General features: G+C 40.7%; 1 protein-coding gene across 6 annotated transcripts in view; it reads left to right on the plus strand.

The window, feature by feature from the left end:
* The first annotated feature begins 2,809 nt into the window (after positions 1–2,809).
* MTR (5-methyltetrahydrofolate-homocysteine methyltransferase) overlaps positions 2,810–24,975 on the plus strand; it is a 57,375-nt gene continuing 35,209 nt past the window's right edge. For 2 of the 6 annotated variants that reach the window (XM_057379491.1, XM_057379490.1), the window contains exons 1-12: positions 2,813–2,901; positions 7,496–7,710; positions 11,213–11,302; positions 12,104–12,173; positions 13,275–13,367; positions 13,460–13,566; positions 14,824–14,883; positions 17,520–17,614; positions 21,297–21,397; positions 21,750–21,811; positions 22,644–22,711; positions 24,040–24,116. In XM_057379491.1, the coding sequence (XP_057235474.1) occupies positions 2,880–2,901; positions 7,496–7,710; positions 11,213–11,302; positions 12,104–12,173; positions 13,275–13,367; positions 13,460–13,566; positions 14,824–14,883; positions 17,520–17,614; positions 21,297–21,397; positions 21,750–21,811; positions 22,644–22,711; positions 24,040–24,116 (1,060 nt within the window). In that variant the 5' untranslated portion in view covers positions 2,813–2,879. Of the gene's footprint in view, positions 2,902–7,495; positions 7,711–11,212; positions 11,303–12,103; positions 12,174–13,274; positions 13,368–13,459; positions 13,567–14,823; positions 14,884–17,519; positions 17,615–21,296; positions 21,398–21,749; positions 21,812–22,643; positions 22,712–24,039; positions 24,117–24,975 lie in introns of those variants that run through there. The other 4 variants (XM_057379492.1, XM_057379486.1, XM_057379485.1 and 1 more) reach the window with 4 other exon arrangements.

Below are 24,975 nucleotides of genomic sequence, written 5' to 3' on the forward strand. Positions count from 1 at the left end.
TTTTAAATTTCTTTTGCTGAGGATATTAATTTGAACTTAGTCTTGTTGCAATAAGGGAGATGCTAGCTTCACTAAACCACCACTTATAACCACCTTCAGAAACCAGGATTCTCACTGTGATGATGCTTGCATGAGTGACACCGTGTCTGCACCTGATGTTTAAACAGGACTAATTCCCTACAGTGCTAAGGTCAGGTTTTTCACACATGGGAATGATGTGTGGAGATACCTTTGCATTCTCCCCTGCTTTACTCCATTGCTCTGCAATTCTAAGGTGCTGCTGGTACTGTTCTAAATGTATTAAAGGGAACAGTATTTTGACAGCCTAATTTAGAGAAATAAGAACAACACTCCATAAGACAAAGAAAAAGCACTTTTCAAGCTTAAGGGCATGTTCACTGCAAATCCTTGAATGATCCCTCCAAACATACCATATGTTAGAGTGTCTCAAGGAAAAAGCTCAAAAATTTTGGGAATTGCAGGTGTGTGTCAGCCTCAGGATAGGGATATGCACCGGGACTCCCAGCACTGTGCATTACTGTCAGTATTGAAACTAAACAGAAAAAAGGGACCTGAAATCCTCTAATATTGCAAAACAGATTAAGGCTGAAGTTTTGTGTTGTTGCTTCTTTGTTGGATGAATGCTACCTTTACGACTCATTTCTCTTCCCTTAACTGTCTGAAGCGTATCTTGCTTCAGATGTACTCATTCAGTTGTCTGTATAGTTCCAGTTTCTYAAGCAGGTTAAACACAGACTGAGGCTGAGGGTTGCTGCCCTCACTTCCTTCTGCTGCTCCTACATCAGCTCTGGAGACCATTCTGCTGCAGATGAATTGAATCAGAGATCCGTTTCCACTGAAAACTGAAGTTTACAGAACAGTGTTTGAGGGCTAGCACACGTATAAAAAGGATGGAAATAGGAGGATGGCACAGGGTGGCATTTGGGACTGACCTTTCACAGCATCACACAGTCAAACTGCCTTGATCTGGTTGCAAAACTGCAAAGGAAATGGGATATGTGAAATGATCTTTTTCAGAAGTACCTTCAAATTTGCAGCTTTTTTTTTTTTTTGCCCCACTGACCTACTTTGCAGCAGTTACACAAACAGCTGCTCAGCACACGCAAGGATGTGCTGAGCTGTGGTACAAAGATCTGTTGCCCCAAAGCAACTGTGTAGACAGTGAGCTTTTTAAACTGCACTGCTGTCAGAGGAAATTTTCATACTGTTATGTGACATGACATAAAGGTTGGGAGCTATCCGATAGTCAAGCAAGGAAATACACCCCCTAAAACCTCATAATGAACAGCTCTCAAAGCAATGCCCATCTCTGTAATATATTGTGTGTAATAGAAATCAAATTAAGCACTCTCTAGGAGTACCTAACTTCTGCTTCTGTTTTGTGTGTTCCAGTTCTGTTAGGTTTTTATAGTGTGGATTTCTCAGCCATCACATCTTACACTGCAATTCTGGCACACATTTTTGCAGTGGGAGCTCAGACTGACCACTGCAATAATTTCCTGACAAGGAGGCAAGCTCTCCAACATTGTCTCCTGACATTCAAAACTGGGGCATGGCCTGTACAACTGTAGTTGGACTACCATCTAGTTGATTTGTGGGCTGCCTGTATTCTTTCTGAAAATGCATTAGACATACATGTTAAGGCAATTTTTATAAATATATATTTGAATCACCATTGACCAAAGTGACAGTTGATTATAAAAGCTCCTAGATCACAACGGATTCAAAAGAGCTTCTAACTACTATTTCTGTGTCTCAAAAGAAAATTCAAAAGTGAATATTTAGCCTCTGGGAATTGCCTACACTATCAGCTTTTAACTAATTTTGAATCCGTTAAGACTTTCCGGGAAAATGCAGAAGCCATTATTAAGTAGCAACCCATACTCTTGGCTGTTTGAAGGCTTTACGTTGCCACACAGAACCGAGGCTCAGACACCTGAAGGAGGAAAGCCACCTCAGTTCATCCATGTTAACACAGAACCAGCCGTCCCTGCATCTTCGCCGGCAGCATTTGTTTTGCTTGCTTAACTAAATGCAATACGCAGGCAAAACAGGCTGGTCAATAATCCATTTCACAGGCTTCCTTCTTTTCATATTGTGACCACTGAACAAGTTTAAATGACAATGTTAATGTTTATTGTTGGGACTTGAGTTACTAACACGAAATGAGAGAAGCAGTAATTCCTTTCAGCTACTCCAACTCTTGGCAGCATATACTGCAGAGCATGGTGATTGCCGGGCTGCTCTGCAGGTATTTCTTTCTTTTTAAAAGTGAGTCCTCTTATAAGCAGTAGAAAGCATGTACCACCAGAAGTGAGACTCTCGTGTCAAAATACGTCACATTTTGTTCAACTGTCAAGCAAACTGTGCCTTAATAACTTTAGGATAATCTTGATTCCAGGTTTACATGACATGCATCCATACATCAGTGGCAAGTCTGACTCCAGTTCGTGCACTTTACATGCCTTCTCTCAACAATACATATTGCCTCAATACAGTTGCAACACATTTCTCGTTTCMGTTTGAAAGAATTATTCCTTTATACCACAACCCCGCCCCGCATCGCCCCGCTTCTCCCCGCGATTAGGTACAGCTCCTCAATTTTGTCCAGCCCTGCCTTGCTCCACCCTGCCCGGGGCATTTAACGCTAGGTGAGTCAGTTCGAAGACCAGGCTGTAGCCTGGGTCTGTGCGTCTGTCCATATGCCCGTCTGTCTGTCCATCTGTGCCAGGGACAGACCGCTCCCGCCCCCCTCAGGCCATGAGCAGCTCGCGCTTCCTGCCCGCGTTCGGGGCGGAGCTCGCGCGTCACGGCCTGCGCGCGGGCCCCCGGCCGGGGGCGGTGACGTCTGGGCAGCGATGGCGCCCACGGAGCCGCCGGGTAATGGCCGCGAGGGCCGGGGGGCGCGGGGGGGACGTGGCGGGGGTGGCCGGGCGGGCTGCGAGGGGCGGCGGGCGCGCCCTCCCTTCAGCTTCGGGTGGTGCCTGCAGCTCGGTGCAGGCGGAGGCGTCACTTACGCGCCGCATGTAACTTTTGCAGAAGCCGCGTGTGGTGAGTAGCGCTTGTTGGCGCCGGCCCCATGGAGCAGCTGCACGTTACCAGGCAGGGGTCGGGAGGGACCGCCGGGGTACCCGCACCGCCCCGTCCGGCGACACAGTGATGCCGGGAAAAGTAAAAACTGGACCTCGGTGTTAGGGACTGGGTGTGCTCCAGCTGTTTGGGGCTCTGAGCCAAAAGTGCCTTTTCACGAGATAAACAGAAATCGTTGGATGGGGAGGATACATAAAATTACAGCTCCTAGTTGGCCTTGGTGCTTTAAAATGGACATGTTTTCAGTGGCTGCTTTCAGTGATGCTGTTGCCAGCAGACATCCCAAGCACTTCCTTTTTTAATACTTGTGAGGGAATGCGTAGTGCTGAGCCTTCGGGCTTCATCCTTCGGCATGTCGAACAGGCCTGCAGCCCTGCGCAGCGTCGACTCTATAGTCAGTGCCTGTGGCCTTAGGCTTCTCCAGGTGCCTCTGACCTTCCCTTCCCCCGGGGCTCTTTGCGGTGAAACCATGGGCTAGCGACTGCCCTGGTGCAGAACCGATGGGTTCATCTGAAATGGGAAATGTGAAATAGGAAACGTGAAGGTGTAGCAGCAGGAGCTTGAGAAGTGCTGGTGAGAGAAGTTCTGGTGGGAGAGAAGTTCTGCATAGATGGCAGCAAAAACTGCGTGCTCTGGGTGTTCGTGGAGCTCCAGTGGAGCAGGCAGAGGCAGTAGGTAGTGGTGTGTCCATCTGGCAGTGAAGCAAAGGACCTGAGTTCAGGAGTGGTTCATCGGGAAGCTGAGCACGGTGCTTCTCCCTAGCATTTGAGGGGCAGGACATCCCACAAATCGAGGCCATGCAGATCTGTTTCCCTGATTCCTGCATGTAATGAATATCTGCTGTGAACAGTTAAATGTCAGAAGATGGACAGTTGTGGTTATAACACCGGGAGCTTACTAAACCTGGGATTTGCATGCATGTTTAAGTAGAAACAGTGGGTACAACTAACAGGACACTTATTCTGAAAATTCAGTGACTTTTGTAGTGATTGCCTTCAAGTTAACTTTTAAGTATGTAAGTATCTTGTCTGTTATGTAAGAACTGAACGGTTCATAAGACAGGTTGGAAATATTAGCAAGGTGCAAATGGGCACCCATAGTGAAGTGATAAGATCCAATACTTCTCTCTTTGGATAGGCTGGATAACAAATAACATTGCAACAGGCTGCTGCTGCCCACTGTTAGAGAGGACCTGTGTAACATCTGTTGCTACACTTCATGAAACTCTTGCCAGAGGCATCCAGTTGAAGACGATTTAATTAATTGAACAGCAAGTAATGATGAGATTAACATGAGCTGCCTGTGGCAGGCTGATAGTAAGAGCATCCTTTCTAGCTACTGGTACTGTAATTTCTGCATGCTGCACAGTCATTTTTGGAATGATGGCGAAACTTGTGTTTGGAGGTGGTTCGGCGCAATTCTGGTTTGTTGAATTTGGGCGTGCAAATATGGAGAGGCCCTGTTTCTAGGTAAGAGAGGAGGTGGTCAGCCTAGGAAACAGCAGGTACTGTTAAGTGTCTCTCTTTCCACATAGTTTTTCTGCTTGTGTTCTGGTGCATTAATGTGTTGAAAATACTTTAATACTGTCACAACTGGATTGCTCCTTTATAAAAGCTTTGGAAGCAACTTGTAATGCTTTATTCCCTTCCAAGTACTTGTATACAAGGCTATTTTATACTGAAAATAAATTTGTAATGGAAGTGCATAAATAATAAAAACAATACCTTTTGAGAATCACTGCAGGCATCAGAAAAACTTGGTTTAAAGCAAATTGCAACCTTTGAAGTCCTTTCTTTTGGTGAAGAACACACATCCCTTCAACTCTGCACATATAACCTGTAGTGTTTGGGTTGGGATAAGGAGATGAAGGAACATTGTCTTGCCTTTTTCCCTGACTGCTTCTATCATGAAAAATGGAAGGTTACGGTTGGGTGAAAGTTATAATTGCTAGTGAATGATTGTGGTGAGCAGGTACTCTACAAGTAGTAAAAGTTTCGGTAACTCAGATAATTTTTTTTGTCACAGACAAGTATTTCAGGACAGAGTGTTTACCTTGGGGAAGTGATCATGGTATTAGGATTATTTATTTTGCATTCTGTATCCCACTGACTTTTCAGCCCATGCTGTTATTTTTGTTTATTTGAGATGGTCTCCTAAACTAGTTCCAGCTTTACAACACCCTGTGGTAATGTGCTTTATATTTTAAGTTTCAGTAGAGTGTAAAATCAAGGTAATTGGTCCTGGGTCCTGTTACCACTGCTGGTTTGCTACTATTTGTGTCACAGCTATAGAAGCAGTTTCTTTTCCTGGACACTTCTGAATGGAAAAGGATATTCATTTCCCAAAGCTCATCAGTGATCTTTATTAAAGGAATTTCTAATCAGCTTCCATCTGAGCAGAGGTAGGAGCAGCATTCATTAATGAAAACAACAAAAAAAGGATGACCTGATCTTTCCATGCATAGGAATTTCTGTAACAAACTCTTGCACCCTGTTTGTGCTGCAGAGGAGAATTATGTGAGTTGAATGCTGAATTAAGATGATGGTACTTGTTAGTAGAACTGACATCTAGCTTCCTCCCTGCTTTTGTTCCAAGGGCAGAGTTCAGCACTTCCTAGCATGGGTTTGTGAATCAATCATCTTTGACTTCTGAAGTATTTTTGGACAGTCTGCAGACTTTGTTTTCAGCTTGAAACTGCACTGTCAGTGTGCCACAGCATGACTTCAAGTAGTGCATTCTCCTGTTGAAAGAAGAGTCAGGTGTTATCCATAGCAAGGACAAGTAAATTGGGTTTTGGTGGGCTTGGAGCTTTGTCACCCGTGTGTAAAAGAGAGTCTACATATCTCTGGCACTGATGGCCACCTCCATGAGTCCCCCCCTATTTCCTGTGGCTTTTTGAGATGCTGCTGAAGAAGCACAAATTTTGAAAACTTCAGAATAAGGCTCTTGGAGCGATGAGGTAGAGATCTGTGCTCCTATGAGCAGAAAACCATACACGGAAGTGGTTTCTGTTCCGTAAGGCATGCAGTAGAGAAAGCGAAATGGACCAGGTGAGGTGTCGGATTACAACCAAAGTTAAAAAGAAAAAAAATCTTTGCTTCCCAGCGTGTATGAGAAGATAGTTGGGAAGCACRTAGGTTAAAGGGATAGAAGCTTATAGAAAGCAGGACTGGTTCTGGGAGAACTTGGATAATCCATCTCCGCTGTCTGGGCTGCAGCTGTCCGGGCCGAGGAGTTGGCTTAGGAGGCTCATTAAAGCACCAGTGAGCTCTAATGTCCATGTGTCTCATTGGGCTATAGCTCCTGCAAAGCACATAAGTTACGCTTCACGGCAGTCTGCACTGCAGACCTACCTCCAGATACAGCTTTTCGTGTCTTGCTTCTAAGAGCCTTTAGCTCAAGGATTGATTTTATTTTCATGAATAATTTGATGGTTTAACGTGAGTAGATTTAAGCTCTTGTGTAAGAACTTGCTGAGCCTGCCTGTGTGCTGTTAAAACTTTCAGCTTGAAGTGAGGGTGGCTTACTTTTTAGGATTTTAATCTGCCTTTAAATGCTTCATGCTTGTTAGAGAGCAGATTTTCTTTGGCTTCTCTTCATGCTGAGACTACTTCTGATTTGGAGATGTTATTCCAGAGTGTTGGTATAAATGCAGCCTTTCAGTGCTTTCCTCTTGACCTCAGCTTCTCTCCAACACGGTTAAAAACAGTACTGATGCCAAAACAAAAGTTGCATTATATAGAAAGAGTATCTTGCTATGTGTGTGCAAAAGAAAGTAAAGCCTGGCTCTTATCTGTTGTCAAATCTTGGCATTTGACAAATTGTTATTTACTAGCATAATCCTAAATGAATTTAGGACTCAGCTGAAGAATTGCTTTTGTTTATTCATTTCGTTTCTCTGTTTCTATCATTAAAATATAGGCAATTAAAGTAGGCGGGGGTATTGGTTTTTGTAATGAAGTTTACTAATTTCTGTTTTGTACCTGAGTATCACAGTATGGGATCTGGTACTAAGAGGCAGCTCTGCATTGCTTTTCAAATGTTGTAGTGATGGAAATTATCATACTTTACAGTTCTGGCGACTAGTTTATATAGAGACTTTCACGTATGCCCTTGTGAACTTCTGTTAATTTTTTCTGTGGCTGACTGTGTGCAGGTGACAGTCCTTAGGTAAAGGACCAATTGAGCCTAATTGTATTTCGGTAGATGCTGTTACCTGACATCAGGTGATTGGAACTATAGGTGAAGTAAATCAATTACAGTCTGGTTTCAGCAGAGGATTAGTTAGTTTATTCTGTTTCTTGAATAGGAGGAGCTCAGAATGCCCAGGTGTATAGACAGGGAATTTCAGAAATACTTAAGTATTGCATTTACCTTCTTACAGCAGATCCCCAGAAAAGTATGGAAGATGAAATTGAATCCATTCTTCAGGAGCGGATAATGGTTTTGGATGGGGGCATGGGAACCATGATCCAACAACATGCCCTGACAGAAGAGGATTTCCGAGGGCATGAATTTAAAGATCATTCCAGGCCTTTGAAAGGCAATAATGACCTTCTCAGTATAACTCAGCCTGATATAATCTGTGACATACACAAGGTAGGTAGTTCTGGTTTCTGTCTCTTTACAAGGAGGGAGAGCCTGTCCTCTGCACTCCTCTTTTACAAACCACAGGCTCCTGGCTCTCCAGCATCTTTTGGGGATAGGGAACAGACTGCTAGGTAACCACGTGAAAAAGATGAGCAGATTTGACTGTTGTGATTGTGTGAGCACAGCATTTGTGTCTTGGTTCCTGATGTCACACAGGCAGTAATATTTTTAAATCCGTTTTTGACTTATGTCCTTGATGTATATCTATTAATTGCAGATTCTGTTTCTCTTGGTTTGAAAGACAGGTGCTTGCCAATGAAGGCAGGGACCCCCCTTGGAGTGTTAGTCCCTCCAAATTATTATAGCTTTGAAAATCACGGGCTTTCAGGCAAGAATATGGGTAAAAGGGAATAACAGTTTTTACTAATATGTATAACAAGGTGAAACAAGTAACAACGATAACAACAATAGCAACCCAGCCACAAACCTAGTGACAGCCTCACAGAGACGCACCCTCCCCTTTGGGGCAGTTGTGGTCCCAGTCAGCAGGGGTGCTGTTGGCTCCCAGCTGGACAGGGTGGGTGCAGAGATTCCGTGGCAGCTGCAGGGGGCGCTGTGGCGCGGGTCCCGGCTAGGTTCAGATCTCCCCCGTGGCCAATGGCAGACACAAACTGGCAGAGATGGATGGAGAAAAGTTCCTCTGCAAACTCACAGCGGAAAACGCCAATCTTGGTTCTCTGGGGAGCAGTAAACCCCAGAACAGTCAGATGAGCAAAGAAACAAGCAGAATCCCGCGGCTGCAAGACAAGATGCAGCAGAACTTGACTACTGCAGCTGGAATCTCAGGGGTCCCTGGCAAGGCACAGGGGCAGAAGATCCAATGCCACAGGGGCAAAGAGGAACCAATGAGCGGAGATGCTGGGCTCTGCAGCAGCAGGCGAGTTCTCCCCCCGCAGGTAGCAGGTCCACCTCCTTCCCCGAGCCAAGCAGGGCAGGAAGTGAAGCTACCCCGCGCTCCCCACACACGCACCCCCTCCCTGAGCCCAAAACTCCCGCAAGAACTTCCCTCTCTCCAAAGAGAGGGGTAAAAAAAAAAAACCCAAAAACTGCCAGGCAGCAGGAGTGCTCAGGGAGATCCTTTGGGTGGAGCGTCGGTTCTATTGTCTTTACCAATCGCCTAGCCGTGAAAAGGATGACCTGGCAATCAGTGTGTCCCAGTAACAAAATGGAAATGAAAAATTCCCCAAGAAATGAAACAAAAGGAGAAACCTTAACCCACAACACTGTTTTAATTCATTTTTATTTCCTCTTCTTCTTCTCAGCTAGCAGTTGAAATGCATTTAGGTAGGACATACCTGAATTCTAGATGTATTTCCATAACTGCATATTAAAGGGCTGTAAAATATGGCAGCCTGAAGCAGGCCTCTCTGTAGTTAATGAGTATATGAGCTTCCTAATGAGTATAATGTGCTTCCATAGTCTTGTTTTTTCCCTAGTCATATTAGTGTGTAGCTCAGAGAATAAAACAGTCAAATCTGCTGATGATTAGGAATTTGCAAACAGATTTCATTGTTTTCCTCTTTTTAATTAGACTTTAAAAAGCAACTCCCTAAGTCTTGTATTTATTGAATTACAGGTATTCAGAGGTCTTACTGTAATAATTGTAATGCTTGAAAAGCATTGCAGCTATTTGTTATTCAGTTGAAACCTAACATCTGTTATGGTTTTTTCCAGTTATTGATAAGATCTGTATTTCATTGATGAGAATCATATTTGGTTTATGTTTGTTAAATATGGAAGGTAATCTCTATTTTTTATGTTCTAACAGCTATTCTTTGGATTTCAATAATAGTAAGCTGGCAAGGGTCAGTCTTTGACCTATAAAAATTTCAGAAGGAAGCATTTGTAGATTATGTTCAGTCTCTGCAATATCAACTGAGCTGTAGTGCTCATGAACCTCGGGATTTATAAAAGTTTGTGGTTCTAATAGGGTAAGCTGCTTTAACAGTTGAATTTGGCAATTTTAGCAGAGCAACACTGGTGTGACTTGAATGTATGTATTGACTCAAACCAAGTAACCTGCTGTTATCTCTCTAATGGTCAGTTATAGGTGCTTTAGGAACAGTGTAAAAAAAGAACTATCTTTTGTGGTCCCCATCCCTGCAGTAACTATTGGGTAAGGGGCTTTCTGAGCAATGGGTGGTGACTTAATATTTTACAGCTGGCAGTGGTTATTTCTTCTGGGAAGTGTACAGAAGGAACTTGCAATAATCGATGAAAATATTTCTACAAAGTAACTATAATCCCACTATCTGTATGGTGGGTGTTTTTTGTTTTGTTTTTGGTTTTTTATTAATGATCCAATGAGATCTCACAGATATCAGTAGCTTAAAAAGTAAATGTTAGCAGCACCTTGTCTGGCAAAGTCAGATTCAAAGGTAAGAGATGTGATGTATTTTCAAAGACAACAATTACATTTCTGCTTTGAGTATTTTATTTCCTTCTGTGGTGGTAGGCAGTAAAGTTGAAGGGCTTTTACACATGTAACATGTCTAGATGATTTTTAGAAAATTACTTTGTTATTGGTGGACATACAAGAATGTGTAATTTTCATATATCTATATGTAGATGTTTTCATATATTTTCAAGAGGAGTTGAGAGAAAGCATATTTGTTTGCAGCAAAATGTGTTTTAAAATAAATTTATTTTCAGCTGTCACTTGGATCAAGACTTTATTTGCACTGTTAAACTCTCTGAGTTCATCTGTTTCTTGTAGGAGAATCTGGGTGGTTTATGTTCAATCAGTATTTTTGACTTACTAGCATAGAGTGTTTTAATTTCTTTGAATATTCAGGGATAACATAAGGGTTCAAAGAGATCAAAAAGACGAGCTAGGAAGGGGGAAGGGCAACTGATAGATGTTATACAATTGCAGGCTGGAATCTCCAAAAGTATTTTAGGTTGCATAGATTTCACTTGACCTCAGTGGTTTTTAGACAACCAAAATGGAGCAGAAGGCTTAAATGTTTTGTCAGTCTCAATCATTAGTTAAACTTTAAATAAGCTCTGCACAAAATGTAATTCTCCTAAGCTTGTGTTCTGTCCTGGTATGCTCTTGTGCTGTACAAATCCCTTCAGAATATTTAAATTTTCTAATCTTTTCTGTTTTTCTTTAATTGGAGCCTTCTCTGAGACTGCCCACAGCAGTTGGGCTGTCTGTCACCATGTCCCTGTGCAGAAATCTAGAATTTAATCCAGGTGCTGGACTTAGTGGCAGAGGAGACTGTAAGTGTCACTTGTTAATAGAAAGTGCCGCTGACACTGAAATTCTGAAAATTGGTTACATGGATCACTTCTATTACTTTGGCCCTGTGCTTTTGATTAAGGCCTTTAGAGTTTGATAAGCTTTGAATTGGGAAATGTATTGTGACTTTTTGTCACATGGATGAGACAAAATAGTAGGATTATTTGCATTCCATGCTTCTGGCCTTTTTTGTTTCATGTCTTGCAGGAATACTTGCTGTCAGGCGCTGACATCATTGAAACCAACACTTTCAGCAGCACCCGAGTTGCACAGGCTGACTACGGCTTTGGGCATTTGGTAAGAATTCTAAACTGTTAACATGTTAAAATATTAAACATGTTCTAGGAGCCAAAATTAGCTTAGTCCCAACATTCATTGCTATCATGCTTATTGGCTGCATGCTGCCTCTTGAGCCATGTGGTGGGATTGTAGCTCATTTCTGCTGCTTGTGCACTGTTGTATTTGCTGTGTCGCAGCACATTGTATTATTGTACAAGCAATAATAATTAGTCCTAGATTTTATTTGAGCATTCACAGGAGTTCTCAGTTCTGTGAACAGGGATGTTTTRCTTCAGTCCTTCCAACTTACCAAATAACTCAAGGGGAGTGCTTTTTCCCTGGATGTTACTTATGTATCGTTTATGCTGGTGTATGTAGAAGTCCTTTCCAGTGTGCATCTGTCATACTTGTTCTTTGTTACATATTGTTTTGAGAATTTGAGGAAATAGTTGAAAGAAAATGCTTGGAAATATGCTACTTGAATGGAAAGTGGACTTTATTAGGTTATTTTTGTCTTCAAAGTTTCTGTTCTTCAGCTTATGTTGACTTCAGCGCGATTTATTTACTACCTTACAGAATGAAATTTTATGATGAGCATTGGTAGTCCGGCGGCACACACAGGATGGACCTGCCATGTAATTCTATTGCTGATATACTGAGCTGTTCCTTTTGAGGCATTGTGATAGTGCTGATACACATTTGTGTGACTTGACGACCCTTCAGAGTGTACAGTGAGCTACTGGATGGAGGTTTTCTTTGAGGATTAGTTATGCTAGACTGAGCTAAAGTTTGCTCAGTGATTTTCTGTAATTGTTCCAGGCATATCGGTTAAACAGAGTCTCTGCACAGGTGGCCAGAAAAGCAGCGGACGCTGTAACTGCTCAGACAGGCAAGTAATATTACTTTAACTTTTTACTTCTTTGTGGTTTTGACAATGCTGCATTCTTTGAAATATTGCTAACTAGAGGATAGCTTGATGGTTTACATTATGGGGTCATAAGATGAGACTGCATGTTTGCAAGTTAGGCACAGTAGCAGCAATTTCATATCTCTATTCATATCAGACTAATTTCCTCATGTTTGAAGGATCTGGTCCTTAAGGTGTTCTTCAGGATAGCTGTCCTGTGTCCACCTGATTTAGAGTGCAGGTGATACACATCTTCAGATGCATTTTAGAGAAAATAAATTCAGCAGGGACTGTTAAAAGTTGCTTAGACTTGTACAGCACTAGTCTTTGTATTCCAGAGCTAGGATAGCTGATTGTAGGTAAATGTGGGTTCCCAGTTAATCCTAGTGTTTGTCTAGTGGTTTAACTTTATTCAGCAATTAATGGATCATCTTAGTATGTGACTACCATCTGTAAATTTTCATTTCATTTTTACAGATGCCTAACAGGCATTATGTGAGGGGGTTTGAGCTCCTTTACACTGCTGTAGGCAATGCTGTCTTTCAAAGACTATAATTTCTGCTTCTGTATTCTACAATCAAAACTCTATTTCAAGCTAACAGTGTCGCTGCTGTTCAGATAGCACCTTACTAATGTGATTCATAGTATGCAGTGAAAATGGAAGATTTGAAATATACTTTTAAAAAGTGGGGACTTCATGGCACATATTTAAATAAGGTTATGTAGTGAAAAATGCCTGGACAGTTCTATGCTGTGCAATTAGAGTAATTGAAGGAAATTTCCTGTGTGAGTGACAAATGATTCTTAGAGGAAAAATTAATTGAGATGTGCTTTTCAGAAATGTTCTGTCTTGTGTGTATACACGGAACATCCTGTTGGATTAAAATTAAAAAGTTGGTTGTGCTGGGGAATTTTGTGCTGCCTAAACTCTAGATTTGAGACAAGAGTTTCCTGTTTCATAGTTCTTCATCCCTGAGTGATATGCATGTCTTGGTGTCCTTGGAGGTATTTTACATAGGCTGTCACTGTAAAGCCAGAGCTAAACAGTGTAGATGTTTTTTCCACTCCTGTGTCATGGTGTAGGAATTAGGAGATACGTTGCTGGAGCCATGGGTCCAACAAACAGGACACTCTCTGTGTCACCATCTGTGGAGAGACCAGATTACAGGAACATAAGTAAGTATTTGTAACCATCAAGTTATTTGACTTAGGCAGTAGTCTTGAAAGACATATCTCCAGATGACATTAACATAATTTCTGTTTTACAGCTTTCGATGAACTAGTTGAAGCCTATACGGAGCAAGCCAAAGGACTTTTGGATGGAGGAGTTGACATCTTGCTGGTGGAAACCATATTTGATACTGCCAATGCTAAGGTGAGACTTAAGGAATAAAACCCACCTCACTAAAGCAAATATGTGGTGCAAATAAACTACCTAAAGAAACTCAACATAGTATTCTTTAAGAGCTATGAGCTACTGTTTACTGAATATATGAGAAGACTCTTCAGTTGATAGCAAGTGGGTAAAATGTGAGGAGATGGATTTTAATTAGCCTTTTCCAGAATGTTTTCTATGCCTCTTAATATGTGCCATTTGTTGTATGTGCTAGCTGTCCTCTTATTCTTAGAAGCTGTACGGTATTGCTCAACATCTCCAAATGCTTTTGATATTTGTATTTTTCAATGTAAGCATGTCTGTCCAAAGGATGCTTGTGATGCACACTGGAGAGGAAATATCTGGTGAATCTGGTTTTGGGAGTAGGAAGGCTTGTAAGACACTTCTATTAAAAGGTGTTTTTTGGGGGAGACCTCTACTAATCATTTTTAAGAAAGAGCAATTTGAAATAGAAGATTGGAAGGGTAAAATAGAAGGAATAAAATGTTGAAATATGCCACAAATACTGGCGTTTTAACATTTCCTTCTTTGTCTAGTAACTACTGAGTGCAGGTGATGGAGTTGTTAGGGTACTTAAAACTTGCAATTTTATGTGGAAAAGTCTGGCTGGATATGCACACAGCGTTTCTTTAGGCTTTTGCCATAGGCTGAATAACCTGTGCAGCAGCATGACTCGCCCTTTGCTGATTTGACCATCATGGAGGTTTGGCCAGGAGCCTGTAGGCTTGACATAATGCTAAGGGCGTGATCACAGGCAGCTGTCTTAACCCCAAGGAGGGGAGGACATTTTCAGGACCTTCAAAGGGGTCACTTACAGTTCTTTCTGTAAGAATTTGTGATGGTTGGAAACTACATGTCTAAACAGCCTCAAGGGCAGTGAGTGTATACTGAGAAGAGTACATACTACCACGTTTGGGATGTGGGTTGTGCTGCAGTAATGAGGGAGAAGTACTTGCTGATGGGATTTGGGTTTCAGAGTAGTCTTGGTCTTGCTTGGTTACCCTGTGATACTTCCTTTCTGCTGGTTACCAAAATGTGTTTTGGAACATCTGGACAATATTGGGGAGTAAAATTAAAACTTCTTGATTGTAGTAGGGAGGCCACATGAGCAAGTTGCATAAACAGCCATCAAATAAGTAAATAAATAAATAAGGGCATCAAACCCACAGAAACAAAATTAACAAACTGAAGAATTCTCAAAACATCATTAATGTTTTGCAATGTATTCTTCTGTAGGCAGCTCTTTTTGCACTCCAGATGTTGTTTGAGGAAGAGTATGCTCCCCGACCCATATTTGTAAGTATATTTCAGTATTTTACATATACTTAAGCTTCATTTGTGAACTAGCTGAGATAGCAGTTGATTAAAGTGCTTTGAAATGAAAGGAGTGTACTGGAAATGTACTTTTTTCACATGATTGTGAAAGTATAAACTTACAGCTTTGTAAAATCAGCCTTGGATAGCTCTGTTCAACTGATCAAGCCTGACATGAAGGAATTACTTTATTCCAGTGTGTATTTATTCTGTGTATTTCTACTGGAAAAGGTCTAATGATGATTTTTTTTTCAGACTTGCTGTTTTGAGTAGGAACCAGTGGATGAAATTAAGCAAATTCTGAAAATTCTTTTCAAGTAGAATGAGTGGCTGTTTGAAGTCAGAAAAGTCTGTCTTACTTCATATTCCTTCTCTGATGTGTTTTTTTCTGATAGTTGCCAGTCATGAATGTATTGGAAGAAATACAGAAAATGAATAAACTTGTTTTGAAACTTCTGATATATTATTCCATTTTTCTACAATTTGCACTCCAGGCTTTCTGATTTGCAGTCTGTATCTCTTTATAGGCTTTTGTTGAATGTACTTCTTCCTTGCATCTAGGTTCAAACCTATTGGAGCCCAGGCATCTACAAAATTATCTGTCAGTAACTTTTGCAGTTTATGAAAGTGCTTGTTTGAAAGTTTGCTTACTTTTGGGCAGTGCACCTGATAACTTCTATTGTGTCTTTCTATTTGTCTCTTGAAATGATAATGAGCAGCTGTTCTATGTTCCCTTTGCTGCTTAGTCATGGCATTTTTAGTCCTTTGTGAGAACCTCCCTTAGGCATCTTTTTTCAGCCTGAGGACTCCTTGTCTATTTAGCTATTCCATTTGGTTCATTCATTATTGTCTCTCTTTGTTTTCCACTTCCTCAAGTCAGAATAGAATGACAATAGAATACAGTATTCAAAGTGCAGACATCAGGGATTTTATGATAGCCTAATGATGTTCTCTGCCTTCTCCATTTCTTTGTAGTTTCTGATGTTTTTTGTCACTGCTAGTGAGCTTGGAAATTGCATTAATTGAAGTCTCTTTTGTTACTTAGTTTAGCTTCTAGAAGAGTAAAGACTGGTTTGGAAGTGTTGTTGTACAGAGCTTCTGTGTTCCCAACTTTGGAACATCTGTACTTAGTCAGTTAGCATAAGGGTTTTCTTATTACATGGAGTTGACTTTTTGTCTTCATGGCCCTAAACAGAGCAGCCCATGAGTTTGATTTCATCATTCTTTGCTCCCTTTTCATTTATGTTGAGAAGTTACAACTCCTAGCACAGCTCACTCATCACCTACCCTTGACTGAGTACTTTGAAGGTAGGGAGTGGCATCACTATTTAAGGATGCTTTGAAGTAAATGGTGGGTTTATTTTTGCATGGAATCTTCTAAACTCGTTCCATCTTCGGGAAAAAAGACTTTTAGAACTGGTGCTATGGTGTACGAATGGTACTCCCCAAATCACTGCCCTCACTGAGATTTTCCAAACCATGCACTGCTTTCTTGCTCCCTGCTTTTTCCCTCTCTCTTTCCCTGCAGCAGGCAAGAGAGGAAGCGCAAAAGAATTGGAAGCGCAAAAGGCAAAGGTCAGGGGTTGAAGTAAGAACGATTTACTGGAAACAGCAATGAAATGAGAAAAAGTAATAGCAATGATATTAATAACAACAGTGTACAAAAGAGTGAGTGATTCACATGCAAAAATGCGCACCATGGAGGTCGACACAACTGCAGCCACATCACCCTTGACCGCTCCCTCTGGCTTGGGACTGGTGTGTCCCAAACTGCTCCCTCCAGCTCAGAGCTGGTGTTACTCTTCCACTGTCCCACCTGAAGGAGCCCCTTCTCAGTGGGAGAGGCTCCCCGTCTACAGCTGGCAATGACATGGCATAACCTCTGTGTCCTAACCATGCCTCCTCCTGGCTACTGCAAGAATTAACCTTGTCCTGGCCAGAACTAGAACATCGGAGAAAACTTTTCTGACTCATCCAGATGTCTCCTTAATTCCATAGTTATTACTTGGGGTCAAGACATTATTTATTATTTGCACATCTCTTTCTCTATACTACTAAAGAAATGTGATTATACAGGTTAAAACTTACACTTGCACTACCAAGTTGCAGCATTTGATGTTCCCTTGTGGCAGAGGGAGTAACTTGTTTTTGTGTCCCACCTGTCCCACCTTTCTACCAACCACCACCAAACAACTTAATAGCAATCCTGAGACTTGAAATAACTTAAATAGGGAGATGAAGAAACCATGACTGCTGATAGCTGCCAAAACAAAAAGCCCCTATGGATTGGTTCAGAGGCTATCATAGAATAATAACATGCTACTTGGCAGCTGAGCAGTTCAGAGTAGTTTTCTCTTTTTATTTTTTCTTTTGTTTGCATTTTTCCCCCCTGAGGAGGGGAGAGAGAAAGATAAATCTTTGACTGGTCTTCTCTCTAGGTAAAAATTTAAGTATTCATAGGGTGAAAAGAGTTTAATTTTTCTGTTTGAGTTGTGCCTCATCACTTTGAGTGGAGCACAGGTCTCTCTACTTTGAGTTATAGCAATTCAGCCATTTTAATTTTTCATTTGGTTGTGCATTTAATTCTTCTTCTTTCTTTGTGTTCAATTAATATTTAGGTTTCTGGAACAATTGTGGATAAAAGTGGACGTACCCTCTCCGGCCAGACAGGAGAGGCATTTGTCATTAGTGTTTCCCACAGTAAGCCACTTTGGTAAGAAAATTTACATTTATTATCTTATTTATCTGTAGATTGTGATTCCCTTGTATTTGAACTCTTGCTTGCAGCTAAATGGAGGCTATACAAACTATGATCATATGTAATCACATCCATTGTAAACATGTTTTGCTATCATTTCCTCAACAGAAATTAGGTTTCCAAAGCTGAATTTTTAATTCATAGCATTAAATAATCTGTGGCTTTGTGTTTATACTGAAATCACAATTAGGTCAAAGTCTGAAACTGTATTTTGCCATCTCCTATTGTTTTGGGCTGTGCAAGGAGCCAATTCCTGGTAGAGGCAGAACTTACATCCCTTTCTCAGAGGGAAGCAGTGTCAGCTAGGTGTGTTTCAGGGTGTCTTGAAAGAGAAACTCATAAGATTCCATTGCAGTGTTCTTTCTATTTGAACACTTGCAAAAATGTGCCCTGAGTGTTTTTCTCAAGGCTGTGCATGTTTGTTTTGAGAGCTCCTGATACCTCCGTTTACTTTCATTCTTTTTTGTACAGGTAGAAAGGTTGAAACAAATATGAGATTTAAGATCTGTGCAAATGGATAATGTGTCAGATTTGGTCATTGTGCACCGTTTTGCATGTTCATTTGAATACCATCCCCTGGTTATCCATCCTTCTGTGTTTCTTTAGCCTATTCTACCTCCTCCTTGTCTCTTCTTGCCTCTTTGCCTTTTTTTACTCTCAGGCTGGTTTTCTTCATACAAAAGCTTACACCAAAAGTAGAGTTTTTTCCCTAGAATATTTTAACTGAAAACATTTAGTTCACTGTTAGTAGTGCACACCTTGTGCATTGTGATGAGCCATTGTTTGTTTTTACAGCAAAATTTCAGCTAAACCACGTAATCCGTCATCTCAGTGATGCAGAAGCAAAAGACTGCATTCACAGTTTTTCTGACTGCCCTTGAGGCTCCATTTTCCCAGACCACACAGTGTTCCAGAAGTAACATATGGAGCCTCTTGCAACAGGGTGTTAGTTGACTCCTTCTCTCAGCATCATGGCATTGTGATCCACATTTGGCATGAGTCTATCTCAGATTATTTTGCTCTTTTTTGCCTCTGGAGAAGAGAGAACGGTGCTGGAGGAGAAATCACGAATTTATTAAAGCATATTTCATAAGAGCTGTCCTATGGGTCTGAATTCTTAGGGCCAGTTTCTCATTTGTGAAAAGGCTACTGTACAGCACTGTAGCAGAATGGTTTTATTTGGAACGGATTGCATTTAGTGTTATTTCTGTGGCCAAATTGGTGCAAAGTGGCTTCAAGATTGTGAAAAAGCCAATTAATGGTAGTATCCTAGGAATCATGTTGTATGTGTTCACATGTTTCTGTTTGGGTTGTGTATGCCCTGATTAAGGTGATGTGTCATACTTAATTCAGTTTGGTTGGAGCCCACCCTTAAAAGTGTGCTTTGTGTCTGGTTGATGGCGGTGGTAGCTGAGAAACTAATGAACTGGGATTAATGCTGAAAGATGTGTGGCAAGCTGCTTGCCATGAAAGGTGCTCAGATGTGTAGCTTCAGATCCTGTGATTGTTTCTACCATGGTGGCGTTAAGAAGACAGATACTGAGTTTTGGGCCATAGTGTGGATTTTGTTCTGGTCCCAAGGGTGCTTTGCAGCCTTATATTTTGCAGGAGTTTATGTATGACTGCTGTGGAGAAATGAATAATGGAGGGAGGTAAAATTTAAGATGCAGGGTGATGGTTATTACACTAGGGTAGCAGTGACAGAATATCAGCAATCTGGCTCAAGGCTACCGGCTTTTAAGGCATGGTTAGCAGTTTGCTGTTCTCAAATGTTTTCTTGCATGGTGTTGAATGTTGTGAGAAAATGATAATGGCCACAGAAGCTACTTTTTGTTTCTGAATGAATGTGCATGTTTGTGCTGCAGCTCTGACACAGCTAATGCTTGGATTGTCCCAGGCTCATAAATCTACTTGTCAGCAACCCCTGTAATGGGTAATAATTCAGGCAGATGGGTGTGTGGGGAATATGAGCTGGAAGCTTGTAAATCAAATTACTTAAGGGTAGGAAATATAGTGTACTTGTCTGCATTTGATAAGGACAGTCTTGGTAACCATTCTTATCTTGATTTGCTATGAAAATCCTGAGGGATGAGCCCACACCTTGACATAAATTCAGAACATCATTGCTGTAATGAACTGTGTATTCCTTGGGCTTTGTATCCAGGGGATCTGTGCGATGGATTTAAAGATATGTAAACACTGAATCTTAAAATGAGAATAAAAGGGTTATTATCAAATTTTGCTGGCTAGTACGAGATGTATTAGAGAAAGCACTTTGAAGGTAGAGCTGGCTGTTTAAAAAACCCAAACATATATACCCTCCCCACTTAAAAAATACCTCCCCTCAAAAGACTCAAAACAAAAAACCAACAAAACCCTCAGCTGCCTCATCCCTAATTTATTGGAAGGAGGGATTTGTGTCTTATTTGATCTTGGTCTATGACTGTCATATTCAGTACCCTGGGTTTGGGTGTTGCTGTGAGCCGCTCAGATTTCTACAATTTTTCATCCTGTTCACCAAGCAGTTGGACTGCTAGCATTTATTGCTACTACTTGTGAAGTTACCAAGGCTCTGCCTACTCATTGAAAACAGGAGAAAAATCAAAAATCACTTTATGCTCCCAGTTCTGTGCAGGGGTTTTTTGCTTTTGATCTCTGTGAAACTTAAGTGGGCGTACCAGCACTTAATTAGTTCTACTGCCTCTGTAGCTTAGTTAGTTGGGGATGTGGGTGTTTCCCTGTTTGAGTGGGTTAGCTTTCATCCTCTCTGAGGCTGTTATTCCAGGGAAGGAGAAAGCTTTTTTTACATCTTGCTCTTCCAGCAGCAGTATGGACACCTTCCGAATGTCACAGTGCTCACAATGTGGTTTCTCAATGGTGCAGAAAGATCAGAAAAGATGTGTAATGGCTCACTTACATACTTCCTGAGAGAGAAATTTCTTTATTTGATGTAAATGTAAATCGTTTTAGTGCAAGTCTCATTTATGCATCTGTCATTGAATGAAAGAAAATGTGTTTGTACCTCATATGCTGGTAAAATTGTTTAGAAACTTATTCAAGTAAGTTCTTCTTGACAGCTGTAGTGCTGTCTTGGGTACTATGGTACAGAAGTTGCCCAAGCTTAGTGCTGTGTTGAGGCATCTTGTAGGAGGCATTTGGTCTCTTCCAAAGTTGATATAATTTATGTATAATTTGTAAAGAAAATGATGAGTTAGCAACTTGAAGCAGGTCTTGCCTTTTCAACCTTTTTTCATACCTCTTCCTGTAGCACAAGACTCCTTTCTAATCTGTCATTCTCATTCCACTTATTCTCTCTCTTACCTAGAAAATACAGAGCCATCATGTTGCTGCAATTGCTGTCAAAATGCTGCTACTTTCCTCCTGCATTATGAAATGAAATCTCGATTTGTTGTTCCCAGTTCAATTCAGTCCAGCCCCCTTCCCTCATGTGCTTTTATTCCATCTGATTGTTCTCCTTTTGCACGTTCTTGCTGTATTGATGATGATGATTACAGAAATTGGAGATCAGATTGGTTTTGTTTTAGATGATTGCGGGAGTTAGCTAGTTGCCAGCACTAACATTCGTCTGTTTCGTGTGTTTTTACTTCAACATAATTTTTGAAAATTTATTTTCCAGTATTGGCTTAAATTGTGCTTTAGGGGCAGTTGAAATGCGTCCATTCATTGAAACAATTGGAAAATGTACAACAGCCTACATCATCTGTTACCCCAACGCAGGTGTGTTGGTGCACATGTTCCTATGCTTACAGGCACATGAAATGTAGCTAACGTTTCCCATCTCATTAGCAGTAAAAAGTTGAAGTAGCTTAAAAAGATGTTTTGGTTTTACTATTAAAAAGAGAGTAAGGATATTTTATACTGCTGGAAGTAACTGTTGTTAGTTCTGTAACAATTAATCCAGAATGCTTTCCTGTGTAATTAATAATCTGCTGAGTAGTGATTGCAAGGATGATGAGGCATTTTAGTCTTCATACAATTGCAGCTGCTTTAAATGTGCCTGTTACGGCATTTAATTCTGTTCTTTTGGGCTTTAAAAAATGTAATAATTGTAAAAAAATTATGTTTCAAGGTCTCCCCAATACTTTTGGTGGTTATGATGAAACTCCAGAATTGACTGCCAAGCATATAAAGGTATAAAAATACTACTTTTTTAATATCACATCTGATGCACTGGTAGACAAGATCTCTTTGCTTGTATTCTGTGCATATTTGTTAGAATACTGGGGTTGGCTTTTTTTTTTCCTTTGTGCGGCTCTACATGTCATTTAGATTGTTTATAGAAAATTTGCTAAACGATAGTGATTCGAGGTATTACATTAGGAAAACTACTCAGGAAACTCTGAAAGCCATAATTACTTCTAGGTGCTAAGCTAAGGCTTCCTGCCACTTGATCTGTGAATATTACTCTTGCACACCTGTGTTCTTACTGTTACATTTGGGAATTGTTTAAGAAACTGAGGGATGTTTATGAACTTGGCACAGTTTTATAGAGTTGTGTGTACAGAAAATACTGATGGCTGGTAGTGATTCAGTGCAGGCTGTCCTTCCACCTGCCACTGGCTCTGTGCAAGACAGACTGTGTGCCTGAAGCTGCAGTATGTCAAAAAGAACACAATATTTGCTGCATGTTATTGCCCTTTTCTATTGTTGTATTACTAGTCTTTGATACTCATTTATATTTTCATCTGGGGCTTCAGTATAAAATAGGCCAGTTTCAAATGTAGTTTCTTGAAATTAGGTGTTGAAATTGCTGGTTAGCCTTGAGAATCCATGTCTCAAAACAAAAAAACAAATCCTAAAGAGAAGATAGTGCTAATTGCTTTTTTAATTTAGTGTTTTTCTTGTGATCTCCCTGAATTGTTTAACATATGGAGAGAAATAATTAAATATATATATATAGAGAGAGAGAGAGGAAAAAACATAGCTTTATTAACTTGGAACAAAATATCCCTTCCTTTTACAGAATTTTGCTTTGGATGGTTTGGTCAACATAGTTGGAGGTTGCTGTGGTACTACACCAGCACATATCAGGTACTTCCTGTGCTGCAGCTCTGGTGGACTGTGAAGTAAATTTGAGTGCTGCATCTCTGGAGCAATATTGTATGGCTTGTCTTAGTGTTACCTGAAAAAGTGGATCAGTTGAATGCCACTAGCAGCAATATATGAAGTGCAAATGACCTGGCTTTGATAACTGTATCATGAAGAATGAGTAGAGCTATGATTCAAACAAGGATTATACCACTGTGGTTTTGTAATCTAAAATTGTTTTGGAATTACTTCTTCCCCTTTACTGAAGGATGGAATAGACTTCCCATATCTGCTTTATTGTGCTGTGTGTTCTTTCTCTTTTTGGCAGTCTTAACCACAAGATGGAACTTAAGATTTCCTTTTGATGGTAGAAGAAGGATGGTGTGTGTATGTGTCTTGGGGAAATGCCTGAACAGAAGTTCTAGGAATGCTGTGCAGCTTGTCCCAGTCCTGACTAGTCAGAAGGAGCATTTGAAATCCTTATCACTGCAAATAGGTCACTGAGAAAACCTCCTTTTTCCACTTAAACTCGAAAAAGAAATGGCTGTTGTGATTAATTTTTATCCTGATACAAACTAGGAGGAGGTGACATGTAAACATGTAGAGGACACTGTGTGTCACTCCTTCCTGAAGTGAAAAGAAAGTGAGTGTGAACAGTATGAGTCATTTTGACATCTGAGAAATGGGCCTCAGTACAGAGCAATGTATGTCCCTTGGGGTTTTTGGGTTTCTTTGGTTGTTGTTTTGTTTTTGTTTTTGTTGCTGTTGTTTGGGTTTTTTTTTTAGGGGGGGGGGATGTGTGTGGGGCTTTTTTGGGTACTTTTTAGTTGGGGTTTTTTGGTGGTTTTATGTGTTTGTATTTTTGGTTGGGGTTTTTTGTTGGTTTGAGCTGGGTTTCTTGGTTGGTTTTTGTTTGGCTTTTTTTTTGTTTGTTTTTGTTTGTTTTTTTTCTTTTTTTGTGTGGTCTGTTTGGTTTTGTTTTGGTTTGGTTTTCCAATCATCAGCAATTGCTCAGCTCAGCAAGTCCTGAATATAAGAGTCAGTGTGGTTGAGGACTGATTCTGAAATCCTACAAGTATCCCATTGGTACAGTATCTCATTCTGTATTTGGAAAACCTTCAGCCTTGTACATTACCTGAAAATAGCTATGTTAGGATGTTCCAGAAGTATGTTTTTGTCTTTGGCCTCTAAAAGTAAAACTATCTAATTAGTCTTGTCTCTACAGGGCTAAATTGGAAACACAGGTATATCTCTAGTATATTCTGTTTCAGTCTTGTCTGGAGTAATTTAATTTTTATTGAAAACTTTACTTTTTTTTTTCTGTAACTCAGAAAAATTGCCGAAGCTGTGAAGTTTTGTAAGCCTCGTGTTCCACCTTCTCTCTCTCAAGGATACATGCTGCTGTCAGGTAAAGTGGAGTTGTAACAGTTTGAGCTTCATAACTAATGTGAGTTTCCTTTATAAATTTATTGGCTGTTTTCTGCTGACCAGAATGTCCATATCTCATTCAGCAAGCTTATGGATGTGTAGCCAGGTCTAAATCTTACTACTTTGGCTAAAGGAGTAGTAGAATATTTTTGTTGCCATCTTGTGTAATATAATCAGCCAGCATATTTACTCTGCAAGTCTCAGGCATGTTGTAATGGTGGAGTATCTTCCCTTGACAACAGAGAAAAGTCAAGTACAGGGAGACCAGGTAACTGGGCTACAGTTACTGGCAGAGCTGGGATGAGACCCTTTTGTGCATGCTGTGAGAGGGCTGCCCTGTCTCACCTCATATGTTGATTCAGTCATACTGGGACTGGATTCGAGCAGTATATCCAGGTCTAGACCACATTTTCTTTTAGCAAAGTTTAGATCTGTGTATTGCACACTCAGGGACTCTCTTACGCCTTTGAGCCCTGTATCCAAATAAAACAGTAAAACATCTTTTCAGTCTGGCATTTTAACCTTAGGTCAAATGAGTTCAGCGTAATTAAAATAAATCATGGTTGGCCTGTGATGTCATGCTTTAGCTTATTTGATTCTGATGTAGAGTTTGTTTGCCTCTGCACTGTCTGCTACTTAAGGGTCTAACTAGCCTTGTTTCTAAACTAGGGTATGTAGTTAAGAGCTACCCTTGTTGGTCAGTCAATTCAGTGGGCTGGTGCTTCTCTTACAGTGTCACGATGTAACATTGTAGAAAGCTGAGAGAAGGTGTGTTTGTGCATATACACAGATGTTCAGAGAATCATAGCTTCACTTTTCCTTATTAGAAAAATTGGCTG

Source organism: Malurus melanocephalus, unplaced genomic scaffold, assembly GCF_030028575.1.
Source record: "Malurus melanocephalus ecotype Western Australia unplaced genomic scaffold, MMel_1.1 scaffold_408, whole genome shotgun sequence".
Taxonomy (NCBI): Eukaryota; Metazoa; Chordata; class Aves; order Passeriformes; family Maluridae; genus Malurus; species Malurus melanocephalus.